At 43.4% G+C, this 25452-nt stretch overlaps 1 protein-coding gene across 1 annotated transcript; it reads right to left on the bottom strand.

The window, feature by feature from the left end:
- Nucleotides 1–21863: 21863 nt before the first annotated feature.
- Nucleotides 21864–23927, bottom strand: LOC130470088 (uncharacterized). The gene is made up of 2 exons (XM_056839668.1): nucleotides 23554–23927; nucleotides 21864–23130 (listed from the first exon to the last, which is right to left on the bottom strand). The coding sequence occupies exons 1-2, from the start codon at nucleotides 23925–23927 to the stop codon at nucleotides 21864–21866; spliced, it is 1641 nt and encodes a 546-aa protein (XP_056695646.1).
- Nucleotides 23928–25452: the final 1525 nt, after the last annotated feature.

Raw genomic sequence — 25452 nt, 5'->3', positions numbered from 1 at the left:
CTTCCTTTGCTGCTTCATGTACAGCAATGTACTCCGCTTCAGTTGTAGAATCCGCAATGGTGCTTTGCTTAGCACTTTTCCAGCTTACTGCACCTCCGTTAAGGCAGAAGAAAAACCCAGACTGTGATCTGAAATCATCCTTGTCGGTTTGGAAACTTGCGTCCGTATAGCCTTTAACAATTAATTCATCATCTCCACCATAGACCAGGAAATCATCTTTGTGCCTTTTCAGGTACTTCAGAATATTCTTGGCAGCAGTCCAATGTGCCTCTCTTGGGTCTGACTGATATCTGCTCGTAGCACTGAGTGCATACGCAATATCCGGGCGTGTACATATCATAGCATACATTATTGAACCAATCAATGATGCATATGGAATCCCACTCATTCGTCTACGCTCATCAAGTGTTTTTGGGCACTGAGTCTTGCTTAGAGTCATTCCATGAGACATGGGTAGGTAGCCTCGCTTGGAGTCTGCCATCTTGAACCTTTCAAGCACCTTATTGATATAAGTGCTTTGACTAAGTCCAATCATCTTTTTAGATCTATCTCTGTAAATCTTGATGCCCAATATGTACTGTGCTTCTCAGCTCCTAGATCCTTCATCGAAAAACATTTCCCAAGCCAAATCTTGACAGAGTTCAACATAGGAATGTCATTTCCGATAAGTAATATGTCGTCGACATATAGTACTAGAAAAGAAATTTTGCTCCCACTGACCTTCTTGTATACACAAGATTCGTCTGCGTTCTTTATGAAACCAAAGTCACTGACTGCTTCATCAAAACTTATATTCGAGCTCCTTGATGCCTGCTTCAATCCGTAGATTGATTTCTTTAGCTTGCATACCTTTTTATCATTCTTTGGATTCTCATAACCCTCAGGTTGTGTCATAAACACAGTTTCTGTTAAAACGCCGTTTAAGAAAGCGGTTTTGACATCCATCTGCCATATTTCGTAATCGTAATATGCAGCGATTGCTAACATTATCCGAATAGACTTTAGCATTGCAACTGGTGAAAAGGTTTCATCGTAATTCACACCGTGCACTTGCCTGTAACCTTTTGCAACCAATCTAGCTTTGAAAACTTCAAGTTTCCCATCCTTGTCCTTTTTCAGTTTGAAAACCCATTTGCTTCCTATGGCTTGGTAGCCATCTGGCAAATCGACCAAATCCCAAACTTGGTTTTCAGACATGGAGTCTAATTCAGATTGCATGGCTTCTTGCCATTGTTTGGAGCTAGGGCTCGTCATAGCTTGTTTGTAAGTCGCAGGTTCATCACTTTCAAGTAATAGAACGTCATAGCTCTCGTTCGTCAAAATACCTAAGTATCTTTCTGGTTGAGATCTATATCTTTGCGATCTACGCGGGGTTACATCTCTAAATGGTCCATGATTCTCACCAGAGACTTCTAAAGATCTCTGAGTTTCATTTTGAATGTCATCTTGAGCATTCTCTAGAGTTTGTTGTTCGACTCGAATTTCTTCGAGGTCTACTTTTCGCCCACTTGTCATTTTGGAAATGTGATCCTTTTCCAAAAAGATACCATCTCGAGCAACAAACACCTTGTTCTCAGATGTATTGTAGAAGTAATACCCCTTTGTTTCCTTTGGATAGCCCACAAGGATACATTTGTTAGATTTTGGATGAAGTTTGTCTGAAATTAATCGTTTGACGTATCCCAAATCTTAAGAAAAGACACATTTGGAGGCTTTCCAAACCATAACTCATATGGAGTCTTTTCAACAGCTTTAGACGGAGCTCTATTTATAGTGAGTGCAGCTGTATTTAGTGCATGTCCCCAAAATTCAATTGGAAGTTCGGCCTGACCTATCATTGATCTAACCATGTCTAGCAAGGTTATGTTCCTCCGTTCCGACACACCGTTCCATTGTGGTGTTCCAGAAGGAGTCAATTCTGATAGAATTCCACATTCTTTTAGATGGTCATCAAATTCATAGCTCAGATATTCACCGCCTCTATCAGACCGCAGTGCCTTAATCTTCTTGCCTAATTGATTCTCTACTTCACTCTGAAATTCCTTGAATTTGTCAAAGGATTCAGACTTATGCTTCATTAGGTAGACATAACCATATCTACTGAAGTCATCAGTGAAAGTGATAAAGTAGCTGAAACCACCTCTAGCATTTGTACTCATTGGTCCACATACGTCTGTATGGATTAAACCCAATAGTTTAGTTTCTCTTTCTCCAACTTTAGAGAAAGGTCGCTTTGTCATTTTGCCAAGTAAACATGATTCGCACTTACCATAATCCTCTAAGTCAAATGGTTCTAGAATTCCTTCCTTTTGAAGTCTTTCCATGCGTTTCAAGTTAATATGGCCTAATCGACAATGCCACAGATAGGTGAGATCTGAATCATCCTTTTTGGCCTTTTTGGTATTTATGTTATAAACTTGTTTGTCGTGATCTAATAAATAAAGTCCATTGACTAATCTAGCAGATCCATAAAACATCTCTTTAAAATAAAACGAACAACTATTATCTTTTATTAAAAAGGAAAATCCCTTAGCATCTAAGCAAGAAACAGAAATGATGTTTTTAGTAAGACTTGGAACATGGAAACACTCTTCCAGTTCCAAAACTAGCCCAGAGGGCAACGACAAATAATAAGTTCCTACAGCTAATGCAGCAATCCGTGCTCCATTTCCCACTCGTAGGTCGACTTCACCCTTGCTTAACCTTCTACTTCTTCTTAGTCCCTGTGGATTGGAACATAAGTGTGAGCCACAACCTGTATCTAATACCCAAGAAGTTGAATTAGCAAGTATACAGTCTATGACGAAAATACCTGAAGATGGAACGATTGTTCCGTTCTTCTGATCTTCCTTTAGCTTTGGACATTCTCTTTTGTAATGGCCTATTCCATCACAATAAAGACAGCTTGATGTGGACTTGTCCTGCTTTGTTTTAGCATTGCCCTTGGACTTTCCACCTTTCTTGAAGTGTCTCCCTTTAGCCTTGAGTAAATCTTTGGCTTCACAGTCGAGTATTATTTCAGCCTTTCTGACAAGGTGAACAAATTCTGAAACTGTTTCTTCTCTTGGTTCACTTAGGTATAGTTGCTTGAAGCGACCAAACCCACTGTGCAGTGAATTGAGCAAGATAGAGACTGCCATTATTTAGCTTATTGGTGTTCCTAGCAGACTTAGGCGATCAAAATATGAAAGCATAAGATCCACATGGTACCTTAGTGGGACGCCTACCATTTGTTTAGTGCGAAGGAGCTGAACATGTGTTTCTTGGACCTCCATCCTATAACACCTGTTGGGAGAACTAACCTTTAGACCAGACATTGATTCAATCAACTCATGGACGTTCAGGTCCCTGTCCTCCTTGCTTCCACGACAGATATCCCTCAGATTATCTTGATGAGCGTAAAAGGTTCGTAAACTACAAACCTTCTAGCCCATTCATCAGGGATATTGTTCAGCATGAGACTCATAACCTTTTTGAGATCCGCATCCCAGGCGGCAAATCTTTCAGGGGTCATATCTCTGGCATAGTAGCTTGGCATGGAATGTAACAGTACATACTCAAGTCCATTGAGTCTGACTATTTCAACTAGTTTAGCTTCCCATTCAAGAAAATTTGTTAGGTTCAGCTTGACCATAAGCTCAGAACCCATGATGATGTTTTGATTGTTGTTTGCCATAGTAAAACTACAATTGAAAAAGAATAAACAAATAAATAATCATTCACAGTTTCTCTTAATAAACTTAAATTCTAGCATACATGCATAATTTAATGTTCATTAAGCATTTTATTCAAGTTATGTGTTCCGGCAGGTGTGAATAAAATGATTCCAAGATCCTAAAAACCATTGAAGAATTAAGCACATTATGTGTTTAGACTCAATTCTAAAATCTTTTAGGTAAGCAAAAGTCTTTTGCTAATAGTCTAGAAACTACTCTTGGTTGATAGGTACGTCTAAGAACTTATTAGGTAAACCTATCGATTTTGCCACGACATAAAACGACTCCTTACTTATATCGTTGAGTTTCACCAAAAATAACATGTACTCACAATTATTTGTGTACCTTACCCCTTTAGGATCAATAAGTAACACCTCGCTGAGCGTAAAACTATTACTAGATTGATGTAAAGGTTATCCAAGTAAGTTGTATTTTGGCATGGCACCTTTTAACTCAATTTTTAAACTTTGGAACTTAAGGCTCTTACTATGTTGGTTAGATTTTAAGTGAACTAAAATCCTTAATCATGCAACATAATCAAGCCAAAATCTCATGCACATTTAAGACATATTTAAAAGCAATAAATAACTTAAAGCATGCATAAGATAAATGTGATCTAGTATGGCCCGACTTCATCTTGAAGCTTCAACTTCAAAGTCCATCTTGAAATGGATTGGAAAATTCTTGAATTTCACCGTGGGAGGCGCCATTTTCTTCAAATAGGATCAGCTATAATTAAACTAATTACAACTATTTGATGGTACGCAGACCATATTTGAATTGAAAAACAAACTTTGGTGCATTAGACCAATTACATTCAAATTAATGGTACGCAGACCATATTTTCTATCCTATTTGGGCCATACTAGTCACTTCATAACCTGCAAAACAGTACATATACAATATATACCATTCCCCATTCATTATCATGAATGGCCCACATAGCTGGTTAGTAAAACACATTGTATGCATCACATAAATATTTGCAGCAATTAATCAAGGGCACCAATAATCTACCAATTATTCAGTCCTTATTAATTCTAATCAAGTTGTTTAACCTTAAAGGATTTGTAGACCTAATCAAGAGTTTATGACTAAAGGCTCCCACTTAACCAATAACTTTATATGCTTTACTAATTTTAAACATAAAAATGTATTTCTAGTCTACCCGGAAACATACAAGTTTAATTAAAATTTAAAGCTCATATAAAATTATAATCGAATCCATTTATTTAATTTATTTTTCAGTTGAATTAAATAAATTTAAATTAGTTCAAGGTTTAACTTTAGTAAAATAATTAGTATAAATTAAAATTTATAATAATTATAATATTCAAAATTAAAATCCGAGAAAACAATTTAAATTAATTAATTTTAAAATTAATTAAAATTATTTCCGAACTGAAAATTCAAATTAAAATTCAAAACGACTCAATCGTAACACGACGAGGCACTTGGGCTTGCGCCCAAGCCCCATCGAGTGCACGACTGATCGCACGGCCACGGCACAATGCAGCAACAGCTACATGCAAGGGATGCACCGCTCGCTAGGCGCGAGCAATCTCTCGTGGCGAGGCAGCGCTCGTTGGTGCGCGGAGCAGTGCTTGCTGGGCGACCCAGCTTGCTCTCTGCCGCGCGCGCGCCTCGACTTGTGCCACGCCCAATCGCCCACCGCGCATGTATACAACACACACGCCCAGGCAGCCTCGCCTCGCGCGCGTGCCATGCTTGGTTGCTCGCTGCATTCGTAACGCACGGGCGACGAGCTCCCTTCTCGTCGTCGCGTGCCCGCACTATACAACACCCCGTAAGGGTAACACGTAGCGTCCTTTGCTTTGTGCGTGCAACATTCATGAGCGTTTTTCATAAAAATTTAAAATTTTTAATTTAAAATTTATGACAAATTAATAAATCATATTAATTTCATAATTTTAGGACGAAAAATCGAAAATTTATTAATCAATTAATTTCCGATTAACATGGATTCAAATCTAGGTCATAAAAATTTAAAATTTATCATAAATTGCCAATTTTTATGGTGGTTTTTAATCATGGATACCTAATTAAATTGCCAATTAATTATGAAAATCAAATCAATTCTAAATTATTCGAATTTCAACAAATTAAACATAATTACAAATTATGTTGTATAATTAACAAGTCTAGGCATTCAAAGTTGTTAAACATATATTGTAGGTCAATCAAAAACTCAAGATTTATCAACAAGAATCGCAAATATTCAATTTAACATCTTAAATTTACAAACTTTTGGGTTCGAAAAACTAAAACCTGCGAAAAGTCATAGTTAGGCTTTGAATTTGGGAATTCTGGGTTTGACCGACAAAAAAACTTTTGTCAAAATTTTAGAAGGCCTTTTACATGCGGAATTGACACAAAAATCACTCGATTTCGTTGAATAACGAATAAACTGCCAAAAAGCTGCGCAATTAATTAACAATTACGAAAATTAATCACCCCTTTTAATTCTTTGCAAATTTGTAAAATTTAACCATGTCATGCAATTTAGATTATGTAAATAATAAGAGGCTCGTGATACCACTTTTAGGTTATGATACATGTGACAAAACATAAATCATGCGGAAAACCTTAATGCAAGGAAACATATTATTTACACATAATCAGTAAGCATAATTTAGGTGCATACACTTTGTAGCGTGCCCTCCCTAGCTGCGCCCGAACCGAACAAGAACAAGTCTTTAGGACTCCAAGTGTCGTCCCTCCGTAGATAGTCCATATCACGTCCGGATCCGCCTTAAGATTGACCAACTAGAATCGCCCTTAAGGTACTATAATTTTCGGCTAATTATGGGCAAGAATGTGACTGATTTTTCTGCTCAAAAATCACGGTTTTATTGTATGAATACTTGTTGAAAAACTCGTGTATAAATTTATGACCCTAGGCATATATTTATAGAACCATGGAAAGGATTTCGAATCCTGTTAGAATACTAATTAATTAATTAGAATGCTTTTAGAACTCTAAATAATTAATTTAATCTTTTAGGATTGGGATTTAATCAATGCACGAATTCCGATAGCTTTAGGATTCGTATAGCACGTACACACGCACCACACGAGCACCGCACGCCCATGCGCAAGCCTCGCGGCCCACGCTGAGCGCACGGCGCACAGGCCCACTGCCCACAGCCCATTTGTTTGATCCGTGCGCGCGCGCCAAGCCTTGGCTGGGCCTGGCCTTGCGCTGGGCCTGGTCGAGGCCTTGGCGTGTTTGCTTGATGCTTGTGGCTTGCTGGGCGACGGCCTGGCTTCGTGCTGGGCCTTCGTCTAGCAAGCCTCGTCCGATGCTAATTCGTACGATACGCTTCCGATTAAATTCCCGATTCCGGAATTCATTTCCGATACGAACAATATTCAACATTTCCGATTCCGGAATTAATTTCCGTTTCGAACAAACATTTAATATTTCCGTTTCCGGAATTATTTTCGATTCCGGTAATATTTCCATTTCCGATAATATTTTTCGATACGTACCATGTTTCCGTTTCCGGCAACATCTACGACTTGGATAATATTTATATTTCCGATACGATCCATATTTCCGTTTCCGGCAATATCATCGTTTCCGGAGTATTAATTTACTTGCCTTTGACGATCTCAGCTCCCACTGAAACCAAGATCCGTCGATTCCGAATATCCATAGATGGAGTATTTAATGCCATTAAATACTTGATCCGTTTACGTACTATTTGTGTGACCCTACGGGTTCAGTCAAGAGTAAGCTGTGGATTAATATCATTAATTCCACTTGAACTGAAGCGGCCTCTAGCTAGGCATTCAGCTCACTTGATGTCACTGAATTATTAACTTGTTAATTAATACTGAACCGCATTTATTAGACTTATCATTAAATGCATACTTGGACCAAGGGCATTATTTCCTTCAGCTCCATGCCCCCTCGGATCGAATTCTCACCCAGCACGGCTGACTGGTTAAGAACACCCTTTGACGTGGCCACCTCCTTGCGAGCCGCCTCCAACTGTGCTTCCAACTCCTCAAACTGAGTCTCAAGACGAGAAAACTCAGTCTCTTTCTCCTTAATCTTCCCAGAAAGATCTTCAATCTGAGAGAAGTTATGATCAATTTGTTCAAGACGGTGCTTATTCTCAGCAAGTTGGGAGGACAAGAACTTGGCCACAACATCGATTTCCCCCTGCCTGTTGAGACGAAGCTCTTCCAGCTCGGCAAAATGCTGATCGCCGCACTGACTAGCAAGAAGACGGTGTCTAGCCTCTTCATGCACCAGAGCAGTACGCCACTTCTTTAGCGAATCCAGCAGAATAACATCTGCGCAAAACAGCAAGAGTAATTATCAAAGATAGAACGTAAAAAGATGAAGAATAATAAAAATAAGACTTACATCCAGTGCAGAGGACTGCATGGCGGCAAGTTGATTCTCGGCCGCCTCGGGGAGGGTCTCAGCGTACTTTGGAGGAATAGCATTGCGCATCAGACCCATTATCCGCCTCCGATCCTGAGAAGTAAACCCGCATGAAGAAGGGATCTGATCCAATTCAGCATCAATGGCTTTTTGAGGATCGGGTATTTCTATTAGAAAAACAACGGCCTTAGAATCTCTGGGAGAGACTACAGAACTGCTAGACGAGGAACGGCAAGTGGTTACGATGTTGGAGTAAAACTTACCCCCTGAACTCCTATCCCTCTCCGCCGTCCTCAGAGGAATGTTCCGGCGGACGGCTTCAGGAATCCCCGCAAGAGGATCGACCGCCGCCTCAGCCTTTTGAGAGCAAGGAGAAACGGATGCCGTCTGATGCGCACTGGACACCTTGGACGTCTTCGAGGCTGTTGTCTTGAAAACAGGTTTCCCTGTGCCACCGCCCTACGCTTGGAAGGAGGTGCCGCGTCCGAAGCAACCTTCCTCGAACTCTGAAGAAACAAGGCCACGTCAGTTGCAAACATCGAAGGAAATCACATGTTTTGGAAGGCTTGAACAATACCTTCTTCTCCTCTACGGGAGGGGTAGGATGATGAACCGCCTGCTCAGGGGCAGCCTGCTCAGCCGCCTTCTGACGCTGTAATGCCTCAAAAGTGCTGGCGTCAAGCACCTTTGCCAGCCAAGACGACATATCTACTCGGCCTTTGGCTGCGTCATCCCGTTTCTCCATAGCCTCGTCTGAAAATCAAGGAAGATGCTAGTATGAAGTGAGGCATTAATAAAACAACGAAAAAAATATGAAGTACAATATAATACCTCTCGACATATACGGACACAAGCCCACAGCCGAGAGGATAACAGGATCGCCCAGCTGATCCAAATGAGGCAACCACCCCTCGGGTATATAGGTCGTCTTGGTCCCAACTATGAGCGGCTTGGCCTTGAATAAGGACGAGATCCGTTTCCAGAGGGCGGGGGAAATTGGGGGAAAGTAGCCGCTCTTTCCCACAAAATTGGGCTGAAGCGTCCAACGCCTCATCCTGTCACACATCTCTAAATTAGTGGTTCTGATAACCACCCATTTCTTCCTCCAGTGATGCCATTTGGACGCCTTGCCCATCACTGTTCGGTACGTGCCCTTGTAAGTAAGAGCTAACCAACCTTCGGCGGACCGAGGAACCTGAGATATGGAGGTCATCCTGAGGAATGCTGGGAAGGAGGGAGTAATACCCTCAAGCTCACACCGGGCATTATAGCCAAAGACGCCAGCCCAGGAGTTGGGGGACATTTGGTTCAGACCGATGTTGAAGCCGTCCAACACCTCCACCACAAAAGGGTGAGGAGGAAACCTCATGCCTAGCTTCAGAAAGGAGCTGTATACGGCGAACTCCCCTTTGATTAAGCCAAAGCTGGTACAGTCTATGCCAGCCGGCATGCAGAATTTGTACTCAGAAGCCAGGTTTAGGGACGCCCCATAATCAGCCCCCTGGGGAGTGAGGAAAGTCAACCACGTCTGAAGTGGGAAAATCTCACTAGGGTGAAGGCGGCCTTCTTCTCCACCTGAAGGGCCCGCTGGCGCCCCGTCGGCGCGCTCGTTTGTGGGGGCGTCCTCCTCCATGGGGGAAGAAGATTCCCCTTTGAAATGTGGCTCGTCCTCTATTCGCACCATGATATCCTGCACAGGCTGAAGAATTGGCTCAAGACGAGGGGCTTAACTTGAAGAGTAAAGACGTCAAAATAGCAGGTCGCCGCCCTCAGTTTAGACGAGGCCCTCACAAAATTGACAAGGAAAGGGAACAAGGAATAACCGAAATCAACAAACAAGTTTATCCAAAATAGACGTTACCTGATAGATCGAAGAGAAGATTTCCAAAGAAATTCGATGAAGAACTACAAGAACAGGACCTTGAAGATTACGGTGGTGCTACAGTGTCTCCTGGTGGATGCTGGACGCCGGAAATCGCCTTCTCCTATGGCTCTCAAATGATAACTAAAAATGAAGGGGAAATTCACTCAAACTTGTCACTTATTTATAGAGGGGTAAGAAATGATTACCCCTGCCACGCGTCGTTGCTTTACTGGACAACCCAAGAGCAGTGAAAACTAACGTCCGTTTTCACCCCTCATGAGGGGCAAATGATGTGGTCCTAATTGCTTCCACCACAAGGCCCAAAGAAGTCCTAATATCCAATCAAGCCAGCTTAACTGACCCATGGCTCAAGCCCAGGAAGTAGGCTTGGACCTTGGTGTTCAAGCAACATAAAGGCATGACCCTAATTGGGAAATCCCATGATCTCTGGCCCAGTTTATAAAAGGCCCAAGATTGACGGCCAAAGGACACGTGTCCCAAATCCCCAAGGGGGCACGCATCCCACAGATAGGGTTGAGGGATCACTTCCCGAGAAACCCTAGCCCTATAAAAGGCTCAGATCCCAAGGTAAGGGGCAATCAATTCATTCCCACCAACCTCAAACTATTTTTACTCTGCCTTCTCTCTACAAATTACTTCTCTCTCTAGCTTATACTTACTTAAGCATCGGAGGAAATATTCCTACGGGAATATTCTTGTTTTGCAGGTTGCCAGAAGTTCGTGCCAGCTCATACTTGATACCTCCGAGGAACGCGTGACACGTCATCACCGTAAAAGATCCCACAACAACAACAACAATAATAATAATAATAATAATAATAATAATAATAATAATAATAATAATAATAATAATAATAATCTGATCTGATCTGAACTTATTTTTTCTGATCTGATTAAATCTGAAATAAGTAATAAGGTCCTAAAATAAGGTGAACTAAACAGAGCCTAAATCTCCCATGGAAATTTCAGTTTAAAGTTGGTCCACATATGCCTACAATAAAACCTTGTTTCAGCATTAGGGATAAATGTTCTAAAGGCATTAAGCAACCCCTACATTTTCACAGAATTGCATTAGAAATAGGTAACCTAAGTTGAATTTCACATAATCTTAGTAACCTAAGTTGACTTTTAAAAAAACAAGTGACCAAAGTTGACTTTTAAACAATGATCCTACAAAAGTCGACTTTTAAAGAATCAATTGACCAAAGTTGACTTTCACATAATCTTAGGAACCAAATTTGACTTTCACAAAAATCAAGTGAGTTAAGCAATTGTTAGGCCAGTTGAGTTAATGAATAAAGTTAAGTGTTAGACTCGAGAACGTGTCCAAGTGTTAGACTCGGGAACGTGTCCAAGTGTTAGACCTGAAAACGTGTCCAAGTGTTAGACTATTTTAAGTCTAATCAATTAAAACCAATAAAGTTTAACCAATAATATACCAACACATTACATGGAAGCTACCTAAGCCAACAAAACACATTAAATTGAAACAAGAACATAAACAAGCATTTACTTTCTGCCTGTCGGATATAAAGGCCACATTGTCATCTTCTCCCTCCACAGCTGCATCATCTTTCTCATGCACCCAAGTCACTACATTTGCTACAGTCCCAAGATCCTTCACCAGGAGCTCCAGAAACCAGATCCAAATATCTGAATTCTCTGTCTCAACCACATCCCAAGCAACTGGAAAAATATTGTTGTTCCCATCCTTTCCAACCGCAATCAGTAATATTCCTAAGTATGGACCTCTAAGGTGACACCCATCCACGCTCAAAATTGTCCTACAACCAACCATGTTCCCTTCCTTGCAATGTTTCAAGTAAATGTACATCCTTTGGAACAGGGGAGGGGGGGTTTTCAATGCTCTCAAGCTTCATCATTGTTCTGCTACCTAGTTAATGAGTTCTAATTGCCTCAACATAATCTCAAATCCTCTTATACTCATCAAAAGGATTACCATGAATCATCTCTCTGGCTAAGTTCCTTGCATAATAACACTTATAGTATCCCACATCTTACTTCACTTCCCTTCTGACTCTCTTGATAAAGTACTCCATGTTCATCCCTCAAATATTCTAAGTATCTCTCTGCTAAATACTCAGAAGTGACCTTATCATTGTCATGTTAATGCCCACAAATATGCTCTAGGTTACAGCTTTTAATTTGAACAGTTTCTCACCCTTTAATTTCCTACAATGAACCTTAAAATTACACTTCTTCTTCTGTTTGCAAGTGCGTTTCAGTATCCTACCAGCCTTTCTAGGGCATCCACATCTCTTTTTATATTACACACTCACTCTATGGCTCTTGTTATGCAAGAAATAGTAATTACAACCATCATCTATCTGATGGTGCCTCAAATCTTTCCTAAAGACTTTATTTGAAGGAAATTTAAGCCCCACGGTTAGCTTAATAAATCTTATGCTTAAAGTCAACATCAGGGTTAAAAATTGGTTTCCCCCCCCCCCCTTATCATTATATCTAACTAAACTATCTAGCTCATCATCAATGTCATTCAGATCCTCATCACTCTGTAACTGAACATCCCCATTATCAACTTCCCTTGGCACTTCATCTTGATCCACTACTTTCCCCACTGGTACCTCTCCTTCAACCGATTGTCTGTGTTCAACCCCCACACCTAAGCCACTAGACACGACCTCCCTCACTTCTGTGTCAACAAACTCAACAAACAAGTCATTATCACTGTCATCCTCATAATCTCCCTCACTCAAATACGCAGACTCATCACTGCTAGACCCACTATCATAACCAAAATCTAGGTCAGATCCAAAACCACCTGGTTCATCACTTTCTGGGATTGAATCAAGCCCCAGACTAGCGTTACATGCTGCAAATTTCCTTTTATTTTGAGCTGACTGTGAATTTGCAGATTTGTTTTCTGAGGTTTCTAGGATTGTTTGTGAGGTGGGAAGTGAATCTGCAGTGGTTTGGGTTGTGTCTAGGTTAGTTTGTGGGGGTGGGAATTGGGTTGTTTGGTGGTGTGATAAGTGAAGCAGCTGTGTTGTTTTGGTTGTTAGATCTAGGGTTTTTGTCACTAGCATCTTGATGGGCCCACTAGTACTACCTCCCCCAATTATGCTACCTGGTCACTCACCATCACTCTTTGATGATTCACAACACCTTGATGACTCACCCGAATTAATGTTCCCCAAATCCCTTGCTCTAGGCCCACTCTCACTATCTGAATCTGTGTAAAACGTTATACCGGGTTCAAATTTTAATCTATTAAACACTTCTTTCTCAGGCTCATGGACTACATACAAATGGTACCACCCATTTGCCTCCTTCCCAAACAGAAAATCAGGAATGTCATCATCACTCACCATCTTTTTCCTGCCAGAATAAAGAGTCTTCTCCATGCTCCCTATACTTAATTGTCCTCTCATTATTATACCCTAAATCCCCTTTAATCTACCCCAAAAACTCAAAGTAACAAACTTCTTGAACATTGGGGAATAATGATAACCCGTACTTACTACTTTCAGATTTCTCATACGTTGTTTTTCCAACGAGTCACAAATGTACCCCAATGAAAAAGCCTAATCTCTATAGCATCCTTCATTCTATAAATGGGATAATCAACCGGTATCTTCCCGTTAAATCTTGTTTACGCAAACATTACCAAACAAAAAGGAAGCAATAATTTTAGTCACATTATCCCACAATTACAATACCAAATACAAAACCAATCAAGCTAATTGAGGACAAAATTAACACTAGTTAGGCATATAAATCAAATTAACACTAATTATGCATATAAACAGTATTAATAACAAACACTAATTCATTTATGTCGTTTAAATTGGGGACAAAAATTTGGGGTTTTTCAATAAAATAGGTTAATTAGCATACAAAATACTTTAGTTAATTAATTAATCACTTAAATTAATCGAATGAATCCATTTTCCATTAAAAAACCCTAAATTCCCCAAAAAAATCGATTAAACTAATATTCACCTTTTTTTTTGCATTATTTTGAAGGTAAATACGACTGGTTTGCTTTTGCCCCTTGCCTTGTTGGTTCCCTTTCCCTTTATTCCTTTTCACCATTAATGCAGAGAAAAATGACAAATATTTCAGACAATATTTGTTCACAATTTTGGGTAAAAATCAAGCGAAAATGATAGAGGAGAGAGAATTCGTGCCTTAATCAATGATGAGATGCTTTAAATTCGATTTCAACAACCCTTGTTCATTGAATTCTAACGGGAGCAACGAATTGCCATTAACGATGTAAAGGAAGGAGAAGCAACAGTGCATCGAGGAGAGAGAAAAACGAAGTTTTTTTTTTTTTGGTGACTGGGTCGTTGGGTCAAATAAGAGGGGGGGGATGGGAGGGAATGGTTTTAAAAAAAATTAGTTAAAAAATGAACACGTGCTGAACACGTGCCGGTCAACCCCGGAAAATTGGCGTTGACCATCGGAAAATAACCTTTGGTCCTTATTCACAAAAAAAAAAAACACGAATTGGGCCATATGTCACAACGTTTTTTTAAAATGTCATTTGTCACAATTTTTGTGTTTTAAAAGGTCATTTCTGACAATTTTTCCTAACGTAAAATTATTATATAGGGAAATTCTTTTTGGGTAACTTGAGTTTCTTATTTTTCTCTTTAGTAAAATCAAAATAAGAAATTTCTCTTTAGTAATCTTAAATTTATATACATAATCAAACAATGGAATTAATGATGGTGTTTATGCCAAAATTCGTATGGGGGCGACTTTCGGCTAGGGTCGACACTAACTAAGCAAAGAATCAACGACACAAATAAAGAGACACGACACAGGGGAGTGTTGACGCGGAAAACCCAGGAATAAGGTAAAAAACCGCGGATAGCTATGAGGCTATCAATCCACTAAGTATTCTATATGATTGTTTATGCTTTTCTTTCTGAGAATCGATACCAAAAGTTTCAAGTACAATAACGAATGCTGAAACAGTTTATAGCTTAAGAGTTTTTGTGCTTCAATGAACGTGCCTTGCTTATCATTATCTTCGTCCTTTTATAGGATATTCTCAACGGTCTAATCGGTTGAGAAAATCCCACAAAGATAGGAGTATCTTTGTCACACGACTCTTCAACCTTCAACTGCTTCCGCGCTTCTCGCGTGTGTCTTGGACTCGTTCTTGCTAGCTTGACGGCGCTGCCTATCATGGGCTTTAGGTCAACTTATCTTCATCAGCCCGCTTCTCGAGGACGTGTCTTAGTTGCTTGTACTTTGTCGCCTGTCCTTCGTCGGTTATACCTCGTCGTACGATGCTACGTCGGACGTATCTCCCTGGAGCTGTGTTTACCTGCGACACGACAGGACCTGGCTGACACGACATGATCAAACGTTAGAACGGTTATGTCGTTAGTCCAAAAAGTGGGATAACAGTTTGCCCCCAATTGTGAGTTTGCGGAGTCACACAGAGCAAAAGAAACAATTCAAATTAAAAAACCGTCGTCAACTGCCTAGTTCGTGGGATAAAACCGTTCAAAATTCTAGAGTAATAAATACCAATTCACGACATGCAATAAAGTTCTTCACACCAAGTTTTTCAAAAAATTTCTAGATCCGAAAGCAGGAGAGAGAAGAGGGAGAAAGCGAAGTCGATTTTCGCACTGAGTTTGTTCGATTTCAGGTAAAATTTGCTTTCTTTTTCGATTTCCTTGTAGATTTTTGTAAGTGAGATGGGTAGATCTAAGTCGGTTGTAGTGAGAGGAAAGGGGGAGTCGGGTTCCACTCGGGTTAAGTCCCTTAACCCGATATATTCTACTGTGGTGGATCCGGCGGCTTTTGTTGAACTTGCTGGTTTGCCGCCGTCGGCGGAAGTGAAGATTCCCGGCTCGGATGAGGAAGCCTTTGACTGTCCAGAGGGGTATGTGGTTATGTATGAGTATCCGTTCACGATTGGCTTCAAGTTTCCTTTCACTCCTCTAGTTAGGTCCTTTATCGAGGTTTTCCATTTGAGTCCGGGTCAGTTGATGCCCCAGATATGGCGGGTTTTCACGGTGGTGCACGGAGTTACTGCGAACTGGCGTACGCCGTTTGACCTGTCTGATTTGATGTATACTTACGACCTAGCACTGCAGAAGTGTTGTAGGTATACCTTGGTTACGAAGAAGGGGAAGACGAACTTAGGTGTTGGTTTAGGTGTGAACGACAGGGGTTGGCAGAGTCGTTTTGTCTTTGTAGGCAAAGATTCTCTGAGAGATAAAGGGCGGTTTCTGGTCGAGGGATGGACGATGGAAGGTAAATGTGTCGTTTTATCTTTGTTCCTCGTCGTTTTACTGAACGTCGCCTTACTTGGTTTTGTTTTGCAGTTGTCAAGGCGTCGTCGTTGACTGAGTTGAACGCTGATTCTGAGGATAAGTATCGGAGGTTCTTGGGTTATTCTGTCGAGGATAGGTCTTTCAGTCGCGACGGAGAGTTTTTAGACGAGCAGGAGGTGGACCGGTCAGGCGACGTTGCCGAGGAAGAGGAGATAGACGAGGAATCAGGTCAACTGACTCGTCGTCGGAAAAGGTTGGATTTGCTTGAGGAGGTAGTGGCAAACTCATCGTCCGCCGAAGGTGAAGTAGGTGATATGGCTGACAACTCAGGTATTTGTCGTTTGTTTATTTCGGGGTTTGTATATGTTTTTGTTTTTGCTTTGGATAATGTTTGACCTTTATTTTTTGTATTGGGTGTAGAGCATACTCTTTCGTCTCGTCCTGTGTCGAGGATGTCTCAGAGCGAGATTCAGGAGCGTGCAAGGAAGCGACTGAGATCGTTCTCGACTTCTGGTGGACGAGGTATGACGGTCGTGCCTCGGTTTTCTGCGATAGGTTCGTCGGCCGAGACGCCTGTCGTCATAGGAGCCGAAGGCTTTCATCCGATTGCTTCGTCGTCGCCTCCACAGCCGTTCAAGGCGTCGTCTGCTGCTGTCGACGTTAGTAAAGTGTCTACTTCGTCGGCCAAGAAGCGACCTGTTGAGACGGATCCTGTCGAGGAGACGGTTATCACTTTGCCCCCAAGCTTCTTGGGTGATGAAGAGGCGTCGGTTATATGGCCTTTCGCTGATCGCTTGATCTTGCCTACGACGTATCGACGATACCACGAGGTGGACCCTCTTCCTGTCGCGTCGGACGCCACTGAGCTTAGTCTGCGGGTGAGTTTTATTTAGTTTTTTCTTCTTTTTTGTTTGCGAAAGATGTATGTTGTGTAAATCTGTTTTGGCATTGGTTTTTGCGCAGGCGTCGCAGGCTGCCTTGGCTGTACGCAGGCAGTGTTCGTTGCTGTGCGATGAGGTGACGAATGCAAGGCAGCTGACAGCGACGGCGAAGAAGGCGGCCGCGTCGTGGGAAGCGAAGTGGAAAGCTGCTGAGAAGAAGGTCGTGGATCTTGCTGCGGTGGTTAAGGCCAAGGGTGATCAATTGAAAGGTAAGGATAAGCAGTTAGCCGACGTGGCCAAAGATCTGGAGAAAGTGAAGGAGGAGTTGACCTCGACGACGGAGGAGTTGGATGGATTGAGGAGCTTGTACGACGCCCTGCAGGAGGAGGCGAAGGACGTCGAGGCTCTTGCTATATGGAGGACGCGGGCGCAGATGATGTATTCCTGCCTGATTGGGGAGACTAGCCTATGGCCGTGTCAAAAGGAGGTGGATGACTATCTGGCTAATGGCGGCACTATGGCTGACCTGTCGGTGCCTGTGGTGGATTCGGAGGAGTTGGCGAAGACGGCTGATACTGCTAGTACTGAGGCGACGGAGGTGGATGCGGCTTTGTTGGTGGTGAGTGCACCTGTTCCGGACCAAGAGGGGGAGGTTTTAGCTGTTGGGTGCGAAGAGGAGGCCCTCGTCGTCGTTTCTCAAGACGAGACGTTGGACGTGGCGTCGGTGGAGGCGCCAGTCGTGCCCCCAGAGCAAGAGTCGGAGCAGGAAGCCGCGGTCTCTACTCAGGAAGAAGGAATGTAATAGTTTGTAGTTTTCGAATTTCTGTTGGTTTTTGTGTTTTGTTGGTGAACTTCTTTACTCGTCGTCGATGGCGGCGACGAGGTGGTTTGGATGACTTGTGTTTTGTTTTTGTGTTTGGAATGCCTTTATTCGTCGTCGGTAGTGGCGACGCGGTGTTTGGATAATGTTCTGTGTTTGAATTTCGGAAGTCGTGGCCTTAGGGGTCGCGCGTCGTGTATGTTAAGTTTGTTTTTCTTTTCCTTCGTCGTCTGTTCTTTATGGTTATCCCGTCGCGTTTTGATGTCTTAGTTTCGTCTAGCAAATGCTTTGCAAGTAATAAGTATTGAACCGACTGATGTGTAAAATCATACCTGCGTTGTTAGTTCGTTGTCTCTTGCGATCTCGTTCTGAGTCGTACGTTGTTGCTTATGGATGTCATTCGTCGTGCGTCTTGCATTCTGCAAAAGAAAACAGGGGTCGCTAGGAGGATTGGCCGTTGGGGATGCCAACGGCCCTCCGATGCCTAAGTCAGTTATGGTTTTTAAAATAAAACGATAAAGAAAAGTAAAGACGACGATACGACGACTGATAAAATTGGTCACGACGAGATTTCAAAAATGGTAGAGTTTAAGATGTGTTGCGTTCCAGCTTCGGGGGACCGACTTGCCATCTTTGGTAATGAGTCTGTATGCCCCCTTTCCGACGATTTTGTCGATCAAGTACGGTCCTTCCCAAGCTGGTGCTAACTTACCCGCGTCTAATTCTTTCGTGTTTTGAAATACTCTGCGCAGTACCCAATCTCCTTCTTTGAACATTTTCACTTTGACATTTTTGTTGAAGCATTTTGCCACGATCTGTTGTTGTGATGCCATTCTTATCAATGCTGCTTCCCTGAGATCTTCTGTGTTGTCGAGGTTTTCGCTGAGTTCTACGTCGTTTTGCTCTGGCGTCATGAGTCCATATCGTGCACTGGGCAACGTCACTTCAGGGGGAAGTACCGCTTCGCACCCGTAAACGAGTGAGAAGGGAGTCTGTCCCGTCGCCGTCCTAGGCGTCGTCCTATTGGCCCATAGGATGGATGGCAATTCTTCTGCCCATCGCCCCTTCTTGTCGTCCAACCGCTTTTTCAGCGACGCGATGATCGTTTTGTTGCTGGATTCCGCCTGTCCGTTTGCTTGGGGGTATCTGGGCGTCGACGTCTTTAGCTCGATGTTCCATGTTTTGCAGAAAGCTCTTGTCTTGTCGCTGATGAATTGTTATCCGTTGTCGCAGATGATTTCTGACGGTATTCCGAACCTGCATATTATGTTAGTCCATATGAACGAGCATACCTCTTTGTCCCTTACTTGTTGGAATGCACCTGCTTCTATCCACTTGGAAAAATAATCTGTTAGGGCTAACATGAAGACCTTTTGTCCTGGGGCGACGGGCAATTTGCCAACGATGTCCATCCCCCATTTCATGAAAGGCCACGGAGTTAGGGTTGGATGCAAGAATTCGGATGGTTTATGTGTCATACCTGCGTGTCGTTGGCACTTGTCGCACTTGGATACGTACCTCATGGCGTCCTTAAGCATTGTTGGCCAATAGTATCCATTTCTTTTGATTCTGGTTGATAAGCTTCGTCCTCCTTCGTGTCCTCCGCATTCTCCTTCGTGGTATTGTTTCAATAGTATTTCCCATTCGATCTCTTCGGCACATCGCATCAACATTCCGTTTGCTGATCGCTTAAATAGTACGTCCTGCAAAATAACATATCGTGAAGCTTTGAAAAGTATCTTTCTGGCGTCTAGCTTGTCGTCGGGTAGAGTTTCGTGCTTTAGGTAATCGAAGATGGGTTTGGTCCAACTGTCTGTGTTTAAGGTCGATAGGACGAGGCTGGCATCTTGTGGTATGTCTTTTTCGACGGCGGGCGACAGTAGGTGTACTAGAGGTATGGTCGAGAATGGCGATTTTCTGAGTGCGGATCCTAGGTTGGCAAGGGCGTCGGCTTGCGTGTTTAGGTCTCTTGGGATTTGTTTGATGGAGAAGGGTTTGAATTTGGAAGTTAACTCTTTTGCTTTCTCGAGATACAAGGTCATTTTTAGGTCTTTAGCTTCGTAGTCGCCGTTAATCTGGTTGACGATTAGTTGTGAGTCGCTGAAGATGTGGAGTCCGCTTGCCCCTAATTCCATAGCTAATGTCATTCCGGCGATTAGCGCCTCGTATTCTGCTTCGTTGTTAGTTGCCTTGAAATCGCAGCAGATTGCCTGTGCTATCATGTCCCCTTGTGGTGACTTTAGTACGACGCCTAAACCTGCACCACGAAAGTTAGATGAGCCGTCGACGAAGAGTGTCCATATTCCTTCTATGTTGTTGATGAGTTTGACTTCGTCGTCTGCTATCCTCTCTAAGTCGGGGCTGAAGTCTGCCACAAAATCTGCTAGGGCCTGTGATTTTACAGCCGTCCTTGGTTGGTACTTGATGTCGAACCTTCCTAGTGCCATTGTCCACTTCTCCATTCGACCTGTCAGTTCTGGCCTACGCATCACGGACTTAATTGGATAGTTAGTCATCACCACTATTTGGTGAGTTTCAAAATAATGCCTTAGTTTTTTGGCTGCGGTAACGAGTGCTAAAACGAGTTTTTCGAGGGAGGAATACCTGGTCTCTGCTTCCAGTAGTGACTTACTGATGTAATAAATGGGTAGTTGTTGTGCTTCGTCCTCTCGAGCTAGGACCGCGCTCACTGCCGTCGAGCTAACGGCTAAATAGAGTTGTAAGACTTCTCCTTCTTTTGGCTTGGATAGGAGGGGCGGCGACATCATGTATTTTTTGAGGTTTTGCAGGGCTGCTTCGTGGTCGTCGGACCAGTTAAACCCTTTGTTTTTGCGCAGGACGTCGTAAAATAATCGACACTTGTCCGACGACCGTGATATAAAACGGTTCAGTGCCGCCACTCTCCCTGTCAAGCGTTGTACCTCTTTTATGTTCCGCGGGGATTGAATGTTGATGATCGCGCGCACTTGGTCGGGGCTGGCCTCGATTCCTCGTTGGGTGACGATGTAACCTAAGAATTTTCCTGCGGACACTCCGAAAGAACATTTAGTCGGGTTAAGTTTCATACCGTACTTTTTTAGTATGTCGAAGGATTGTCGTAAGTGTTCCACGTGATCGTCAGCCTTCCTTGATTTCACCAGCATGTCGTCAATGTATACCTCCATTGTGTCTCCGAGTTGGTCTTTAAACATCTTGTTGACTAATCTTTGGTACGTCGCACCTGCATTTTTAAGACCAAAAGGCATGACTTTATAACAATAAATTCCTCTATCTGTTACAAAAGATGTTTTTTCCTGGTCGTCTGGGTGCATAAGGATTTGGTTGTATCCTGAGTAGGCGTCCATGAATGTGAGTAGCTCGTGTCCGGCTGTGGCGTCGACCAGGGCGTCGATGTGCGGTAGAGGGAATGGGTCCTTGGGGCAAGCTTTGTTGATATCTGTGAAGTCGATGCAGACTCTCCATTTTCCGTTCTTTTTGCTGACGACGACGACGTTTGCTAACCAGTCTGGATATTTGACCTCTCTGATCTTCCCTGAGTCTATCAGGTTTTGGACTTCTTCGTCTATGATTTTATTCCTTTCGGGTGCGAACTTACGTCGTTTCTGCTTTACTGGTCTGAAGCTGGGGTCGACGTTGAGCTTGTGGGTAATCACGTCCGGGCTGATTCCTGTCATGTCCTCGTGCGACCAGGCGAAACAGTCCGAGTTTTCTCTTAGAAACGACACTATCTGACTTTTGATGTTTTCAGGCAGTGAGGCTCCGATCCTTATGACTTGGTCTGGCTTTCTCTGGTCTAGTACTATCTCGTCGATTTGTTGGTCGTCGGGGTCGTCCGACGTCGACCCTGGCTGTAATTGCTAGATGGGTGACTTGGATGGTTTCAGTGCTGTCTCGTAGCATTTCTTCGCATCCCTTTGCTGCCCTTTGATTTCCATGACCCCCCACTTGGTTGGAAACTTGATTGATTGGTGATATGTTGATGGCACTGCCTTCATTTTGTGGATCCATGGTCGTCCTAGGATGACGTTGTACGCTGATGGACAATCGACGACGTTGAACTTGGTCATCATGTTGACGCCTTCTGCGTATGTAGGCAGCGATATCTCTCCTACCGTCCGTAGTGCTTCTCCACTGAACCCTACCAGGACTGTTGACCTCCTTACTATGTTTTTCTCTTCTAATCCCATTTCTTGTAGTGCTTCCAAGAACAGTACGTTGGCTGAGCTTCCGTTGTCGACCAGTATCCTTTTGATCAATGCGTTCCCTATTGGGAGAGATATTACCAACCCGTCGTGGTGCTCCCGCTGTGTACCTACAGAATCTGAATCGTCGAAAGTGATAGCCATTGCGGTCAGGGACCTGTGTAGTGCGACCTCGTCTTCGGTTTGTCCCTCTTCTACGGTCTCAGATTCTCCCCTGTTAATTTTTTTAGCTGCAGAAGAGGTTAGTCCACAAATATCTGAACCACCGGAAATAACATTTACCACTTTACTGAATGGTGGTGGGTCTGGTCGCTCGCTGCTTGTCGCTGGGCCGGGCAGGGTGGTTTGGTCTTTGGAAAATGTTTCTTTTCCCTTGTCGCTCAACCGTTCCTTTAGATGCCCCCGTTTCAGGAGGTATGCGACTTCCTTTATGAGGGAGATGCACTCCTCGGTCGTGTGTCCGTTGTCGCGGTGGAAGTCGCACCATTTGCTCATGTCCTTCATGGAGTCCGGTCTGTCGTTCTTCCGGGGCCATCTGACTGTTCCACCTACATTTTGAAGGGCGTTCACCACACCTCCAATGTCGACGTTGAAGCCGTAGTCGGAGATGTTAGGGTGTTCGACCCGCTCGTTCCTGTAAACATTGTTAGTATCATAATACTGATTGACACTTTGTACCTGGTTTTGCCGAACATATGGTTGGTGTCGCCAATTGTTGTTCCTTGGGGTGTACGATCTTCTGTCGCTGCTGCCCCCTATCGATCGTTGAGATGCTGTTCGGATAACCTCGTCGTCTTCGATTCGCATCTGGGCGGTGGCCCTTGATCGCACCTCTTCGAAGGTTGCACAGGGGTATTTGGTTATTTCCCGGTATAGCTCCGAATTGGGGATGAGGCCTCTCTTGAACGCCTCAATAGCAGTCCTGACATCACAATTTTTTATACCAATTTTTTCACAATTAAAACGGTTAAAATAATCGCGTACCGACTCGGTTGGCCCTTGAACCAACCGATAGAGATCACTGGTTTGTTTTTCTAACTAGCGACTGCTGGCGAATTGTTGATAGAAGGCGTTGATGAGGTCGGACAAACAGGAGATGGATCTGGGAGGGACGTTCGTGAGCCATTCCAAAGCTGCTCCATCAAGGGTGCCGCCGAATGATTTGCACATAACCGGTTCCACTAGGTCGTGCGGAATCCCGATCTGCCACATGCGCTGCTTGTAGAAGTTGACGTGCCTATAGGGGTCGGATGTCCCGTCGTACAGGGTGGTCCAGGTTGGGAGCCGGAGTGTGTGCGGAACTGTCACTCTAGCGATCGCTTCGCAGAATGGCGACGCGGCATACCCGTCGGTCGGCTCGGTCTCCACTGGTGTAGGTGCCCCGGGGAACCTGGTCATCAACTTCATCAGGCGGGAATAGTGTTTTGTCATGCGTGCATCCATCTTGTTCAGGCGTTGGGTCACCGGATCGGGAGCTTCTTTGTCTTCTTCCTCACGGGTTTCCTCCTCATCGTCGGTCACATCTTCAAAGTCATCGGGCATCTCGAACGTTAGCTTTTTTGGCTTCCCACCTTTGTAGCGGGACTGGTGCTTGTTGCTCTTTACAGATTCGAGCTCTTTCTGGAGGGTTTCGTTGGATGCCCTCTCTTGGGCTAGTTCGGCTTGGGCTTTCTCGTAAGCCGCCTTCATCTCTGCGATCGTCATCTCTCCAGTAGTCATGGTGAAAGGGGTGCTTTTGTGTAAAACCTAGTTAATGTCCCCACAGACGGCGCCAAACTGTTTATGCCAAAATTCGTATGGGGGCGACTTTCGGCTAGGGTCGACACTAACTAAGCAAAGAATCAACGACACAAATAAAGAGACACGACACAGGGGAGTGTTGACGCGGAAAACCCAGGAATAAGGTAAAAAACCGCGGATAGCTATGAGGCTATCAATCCACTAAGTATTCTATATGATTGTTTATGCTTTTCTTTCTGAGAATCGATACCAAAAGTTTCAAGTACAATAACGAATGCTGAAACAGTTTATAGCTTAAGAGTTTTTGTGCTTCAATGAACGTGCCTTGCTTATCATTATCTTCGTCCTTTTATAGGATATTCTCAACGGTCTAATCGGTTGAGAAAATCCCACAAAGATAGGAGTATCTTTGTCACACGACTCTTCAACCTTCAACTGCTTCCGCGCTTCTCGCGTGTGTCTTGGACTCGTTCTTGCTAGCTTGACGGCGCTGCCTATCATGGGCTTTAGGTCAACTTATCTTCATCAGCCCGCTTCTCGAGGACGTGTCTTAGTTGCTTGTACTTTGTCGCCTGTCCTTCGTCGGTTATACCTCGTCGTACGATGCTACGTCGGACGTATCTCCCTGGAGCTGTGTTTACCTGCGACACGACAGGACCTGGCTGACACGACATGATCAAACGTTAGAACGGTTATGTCGTTAGTCCAAAAAGTGGGATAACAGTTTGCCCCCAATTGTGAGTTTGCGGAGTCACACAGAGCAAAAGAAACAATTCAAATTAAAAAACCGTCGTCAACTGCCTAGTTCGTGGGATAAAACCGTTCAAAATTCTAGAGTAATAAATACCAATTCACGACATGCAATAAAGTTCTTCACACCAAGTTTTTCAAAAAATTTCTAGATCCGAAAGCAGGAGAGAGAAGAGGGAGAAAGCGAAGTCGATTTTCGCACTGAGTTTGTTCGATTTCAGGTAAAATTTGCTTTCTTTTTCGATTTCCTTGTAGATTTTTGTAAGTGAGATGGGTAGATCTAAGTCGGTTGTAGTGAGAGGAAAGGGGGAGTCGGGTTCCACTCGGGTTAAGTCCCTTAACCCGATATATTCTACTGTGGTGGATCCGGCGGCTTTTGTTGAACTTGCTGGTTTGCCGCCGTCGGCGGAAGTGAAGATTCCCGGCTCGGATGAGGAAGCCTTTGACTGTCCAGAGGGGTATGTGGTTATGTATGAGTATCCGTTCACGATTGGCTTTAAGTTTCCTTTCACTCCTCTAGTTAGGTCCTTTATCGAGGTTTTCCATTTGAGTCCGGGTCAGTTGATGCCCCAGATATGGCGGGTTTTCACGGTGGTGCACGGAGTTACTGCGAACTGGCGTACGCCGTTTGACCTGTCTGATTTGATGTATACTTACGACCTAGCACTGCAGAAGTGTTGTAGGTATACCTTGGTTACGAAGAAGGGGAAGACGAACTTAGGTGTTGGTTTAGGTGTGAACGACAGGGGTTGGC

The sequence above is a fragment of the Spinacia oleracea genome, chromosome 3 (genome assembly GCF_020520425.1).
Source record: "Spinacia oleracea cultivar Varoflay chromosome 3, BTI_SOV_V1, whole genome shotgun sequence".
Taxonomy (NCBI): Eukaryota; Viridiplantae; Streptophyta; class Magnoliopsida; order Caryophyllales; family Amaranthaceae; genus Spinacia; species Spinacia oleracea.
Note: the sequence above shows the minus strand (reverse complement) of the source record. Positions and strands in the feature narration are given on the sequence as shown.

Bases quoted from the DNA above. Each gene is read 5' to 3' on its own strand.
- LOC130470088 (XM_056839668.1), bottom strand. From the start codon at position 23,927: ATGACTACTGGAGAGATGACGATCGCAGAGATGAAGGCGGCTTACGAG. The intron at 23,131-23,553 runs GTATGCCGCGTC...TTGTGATGTCAG, and splicing joins GAGACCGAGCCGACCGACGG to GACTGCTATTGAGGCGTTCA.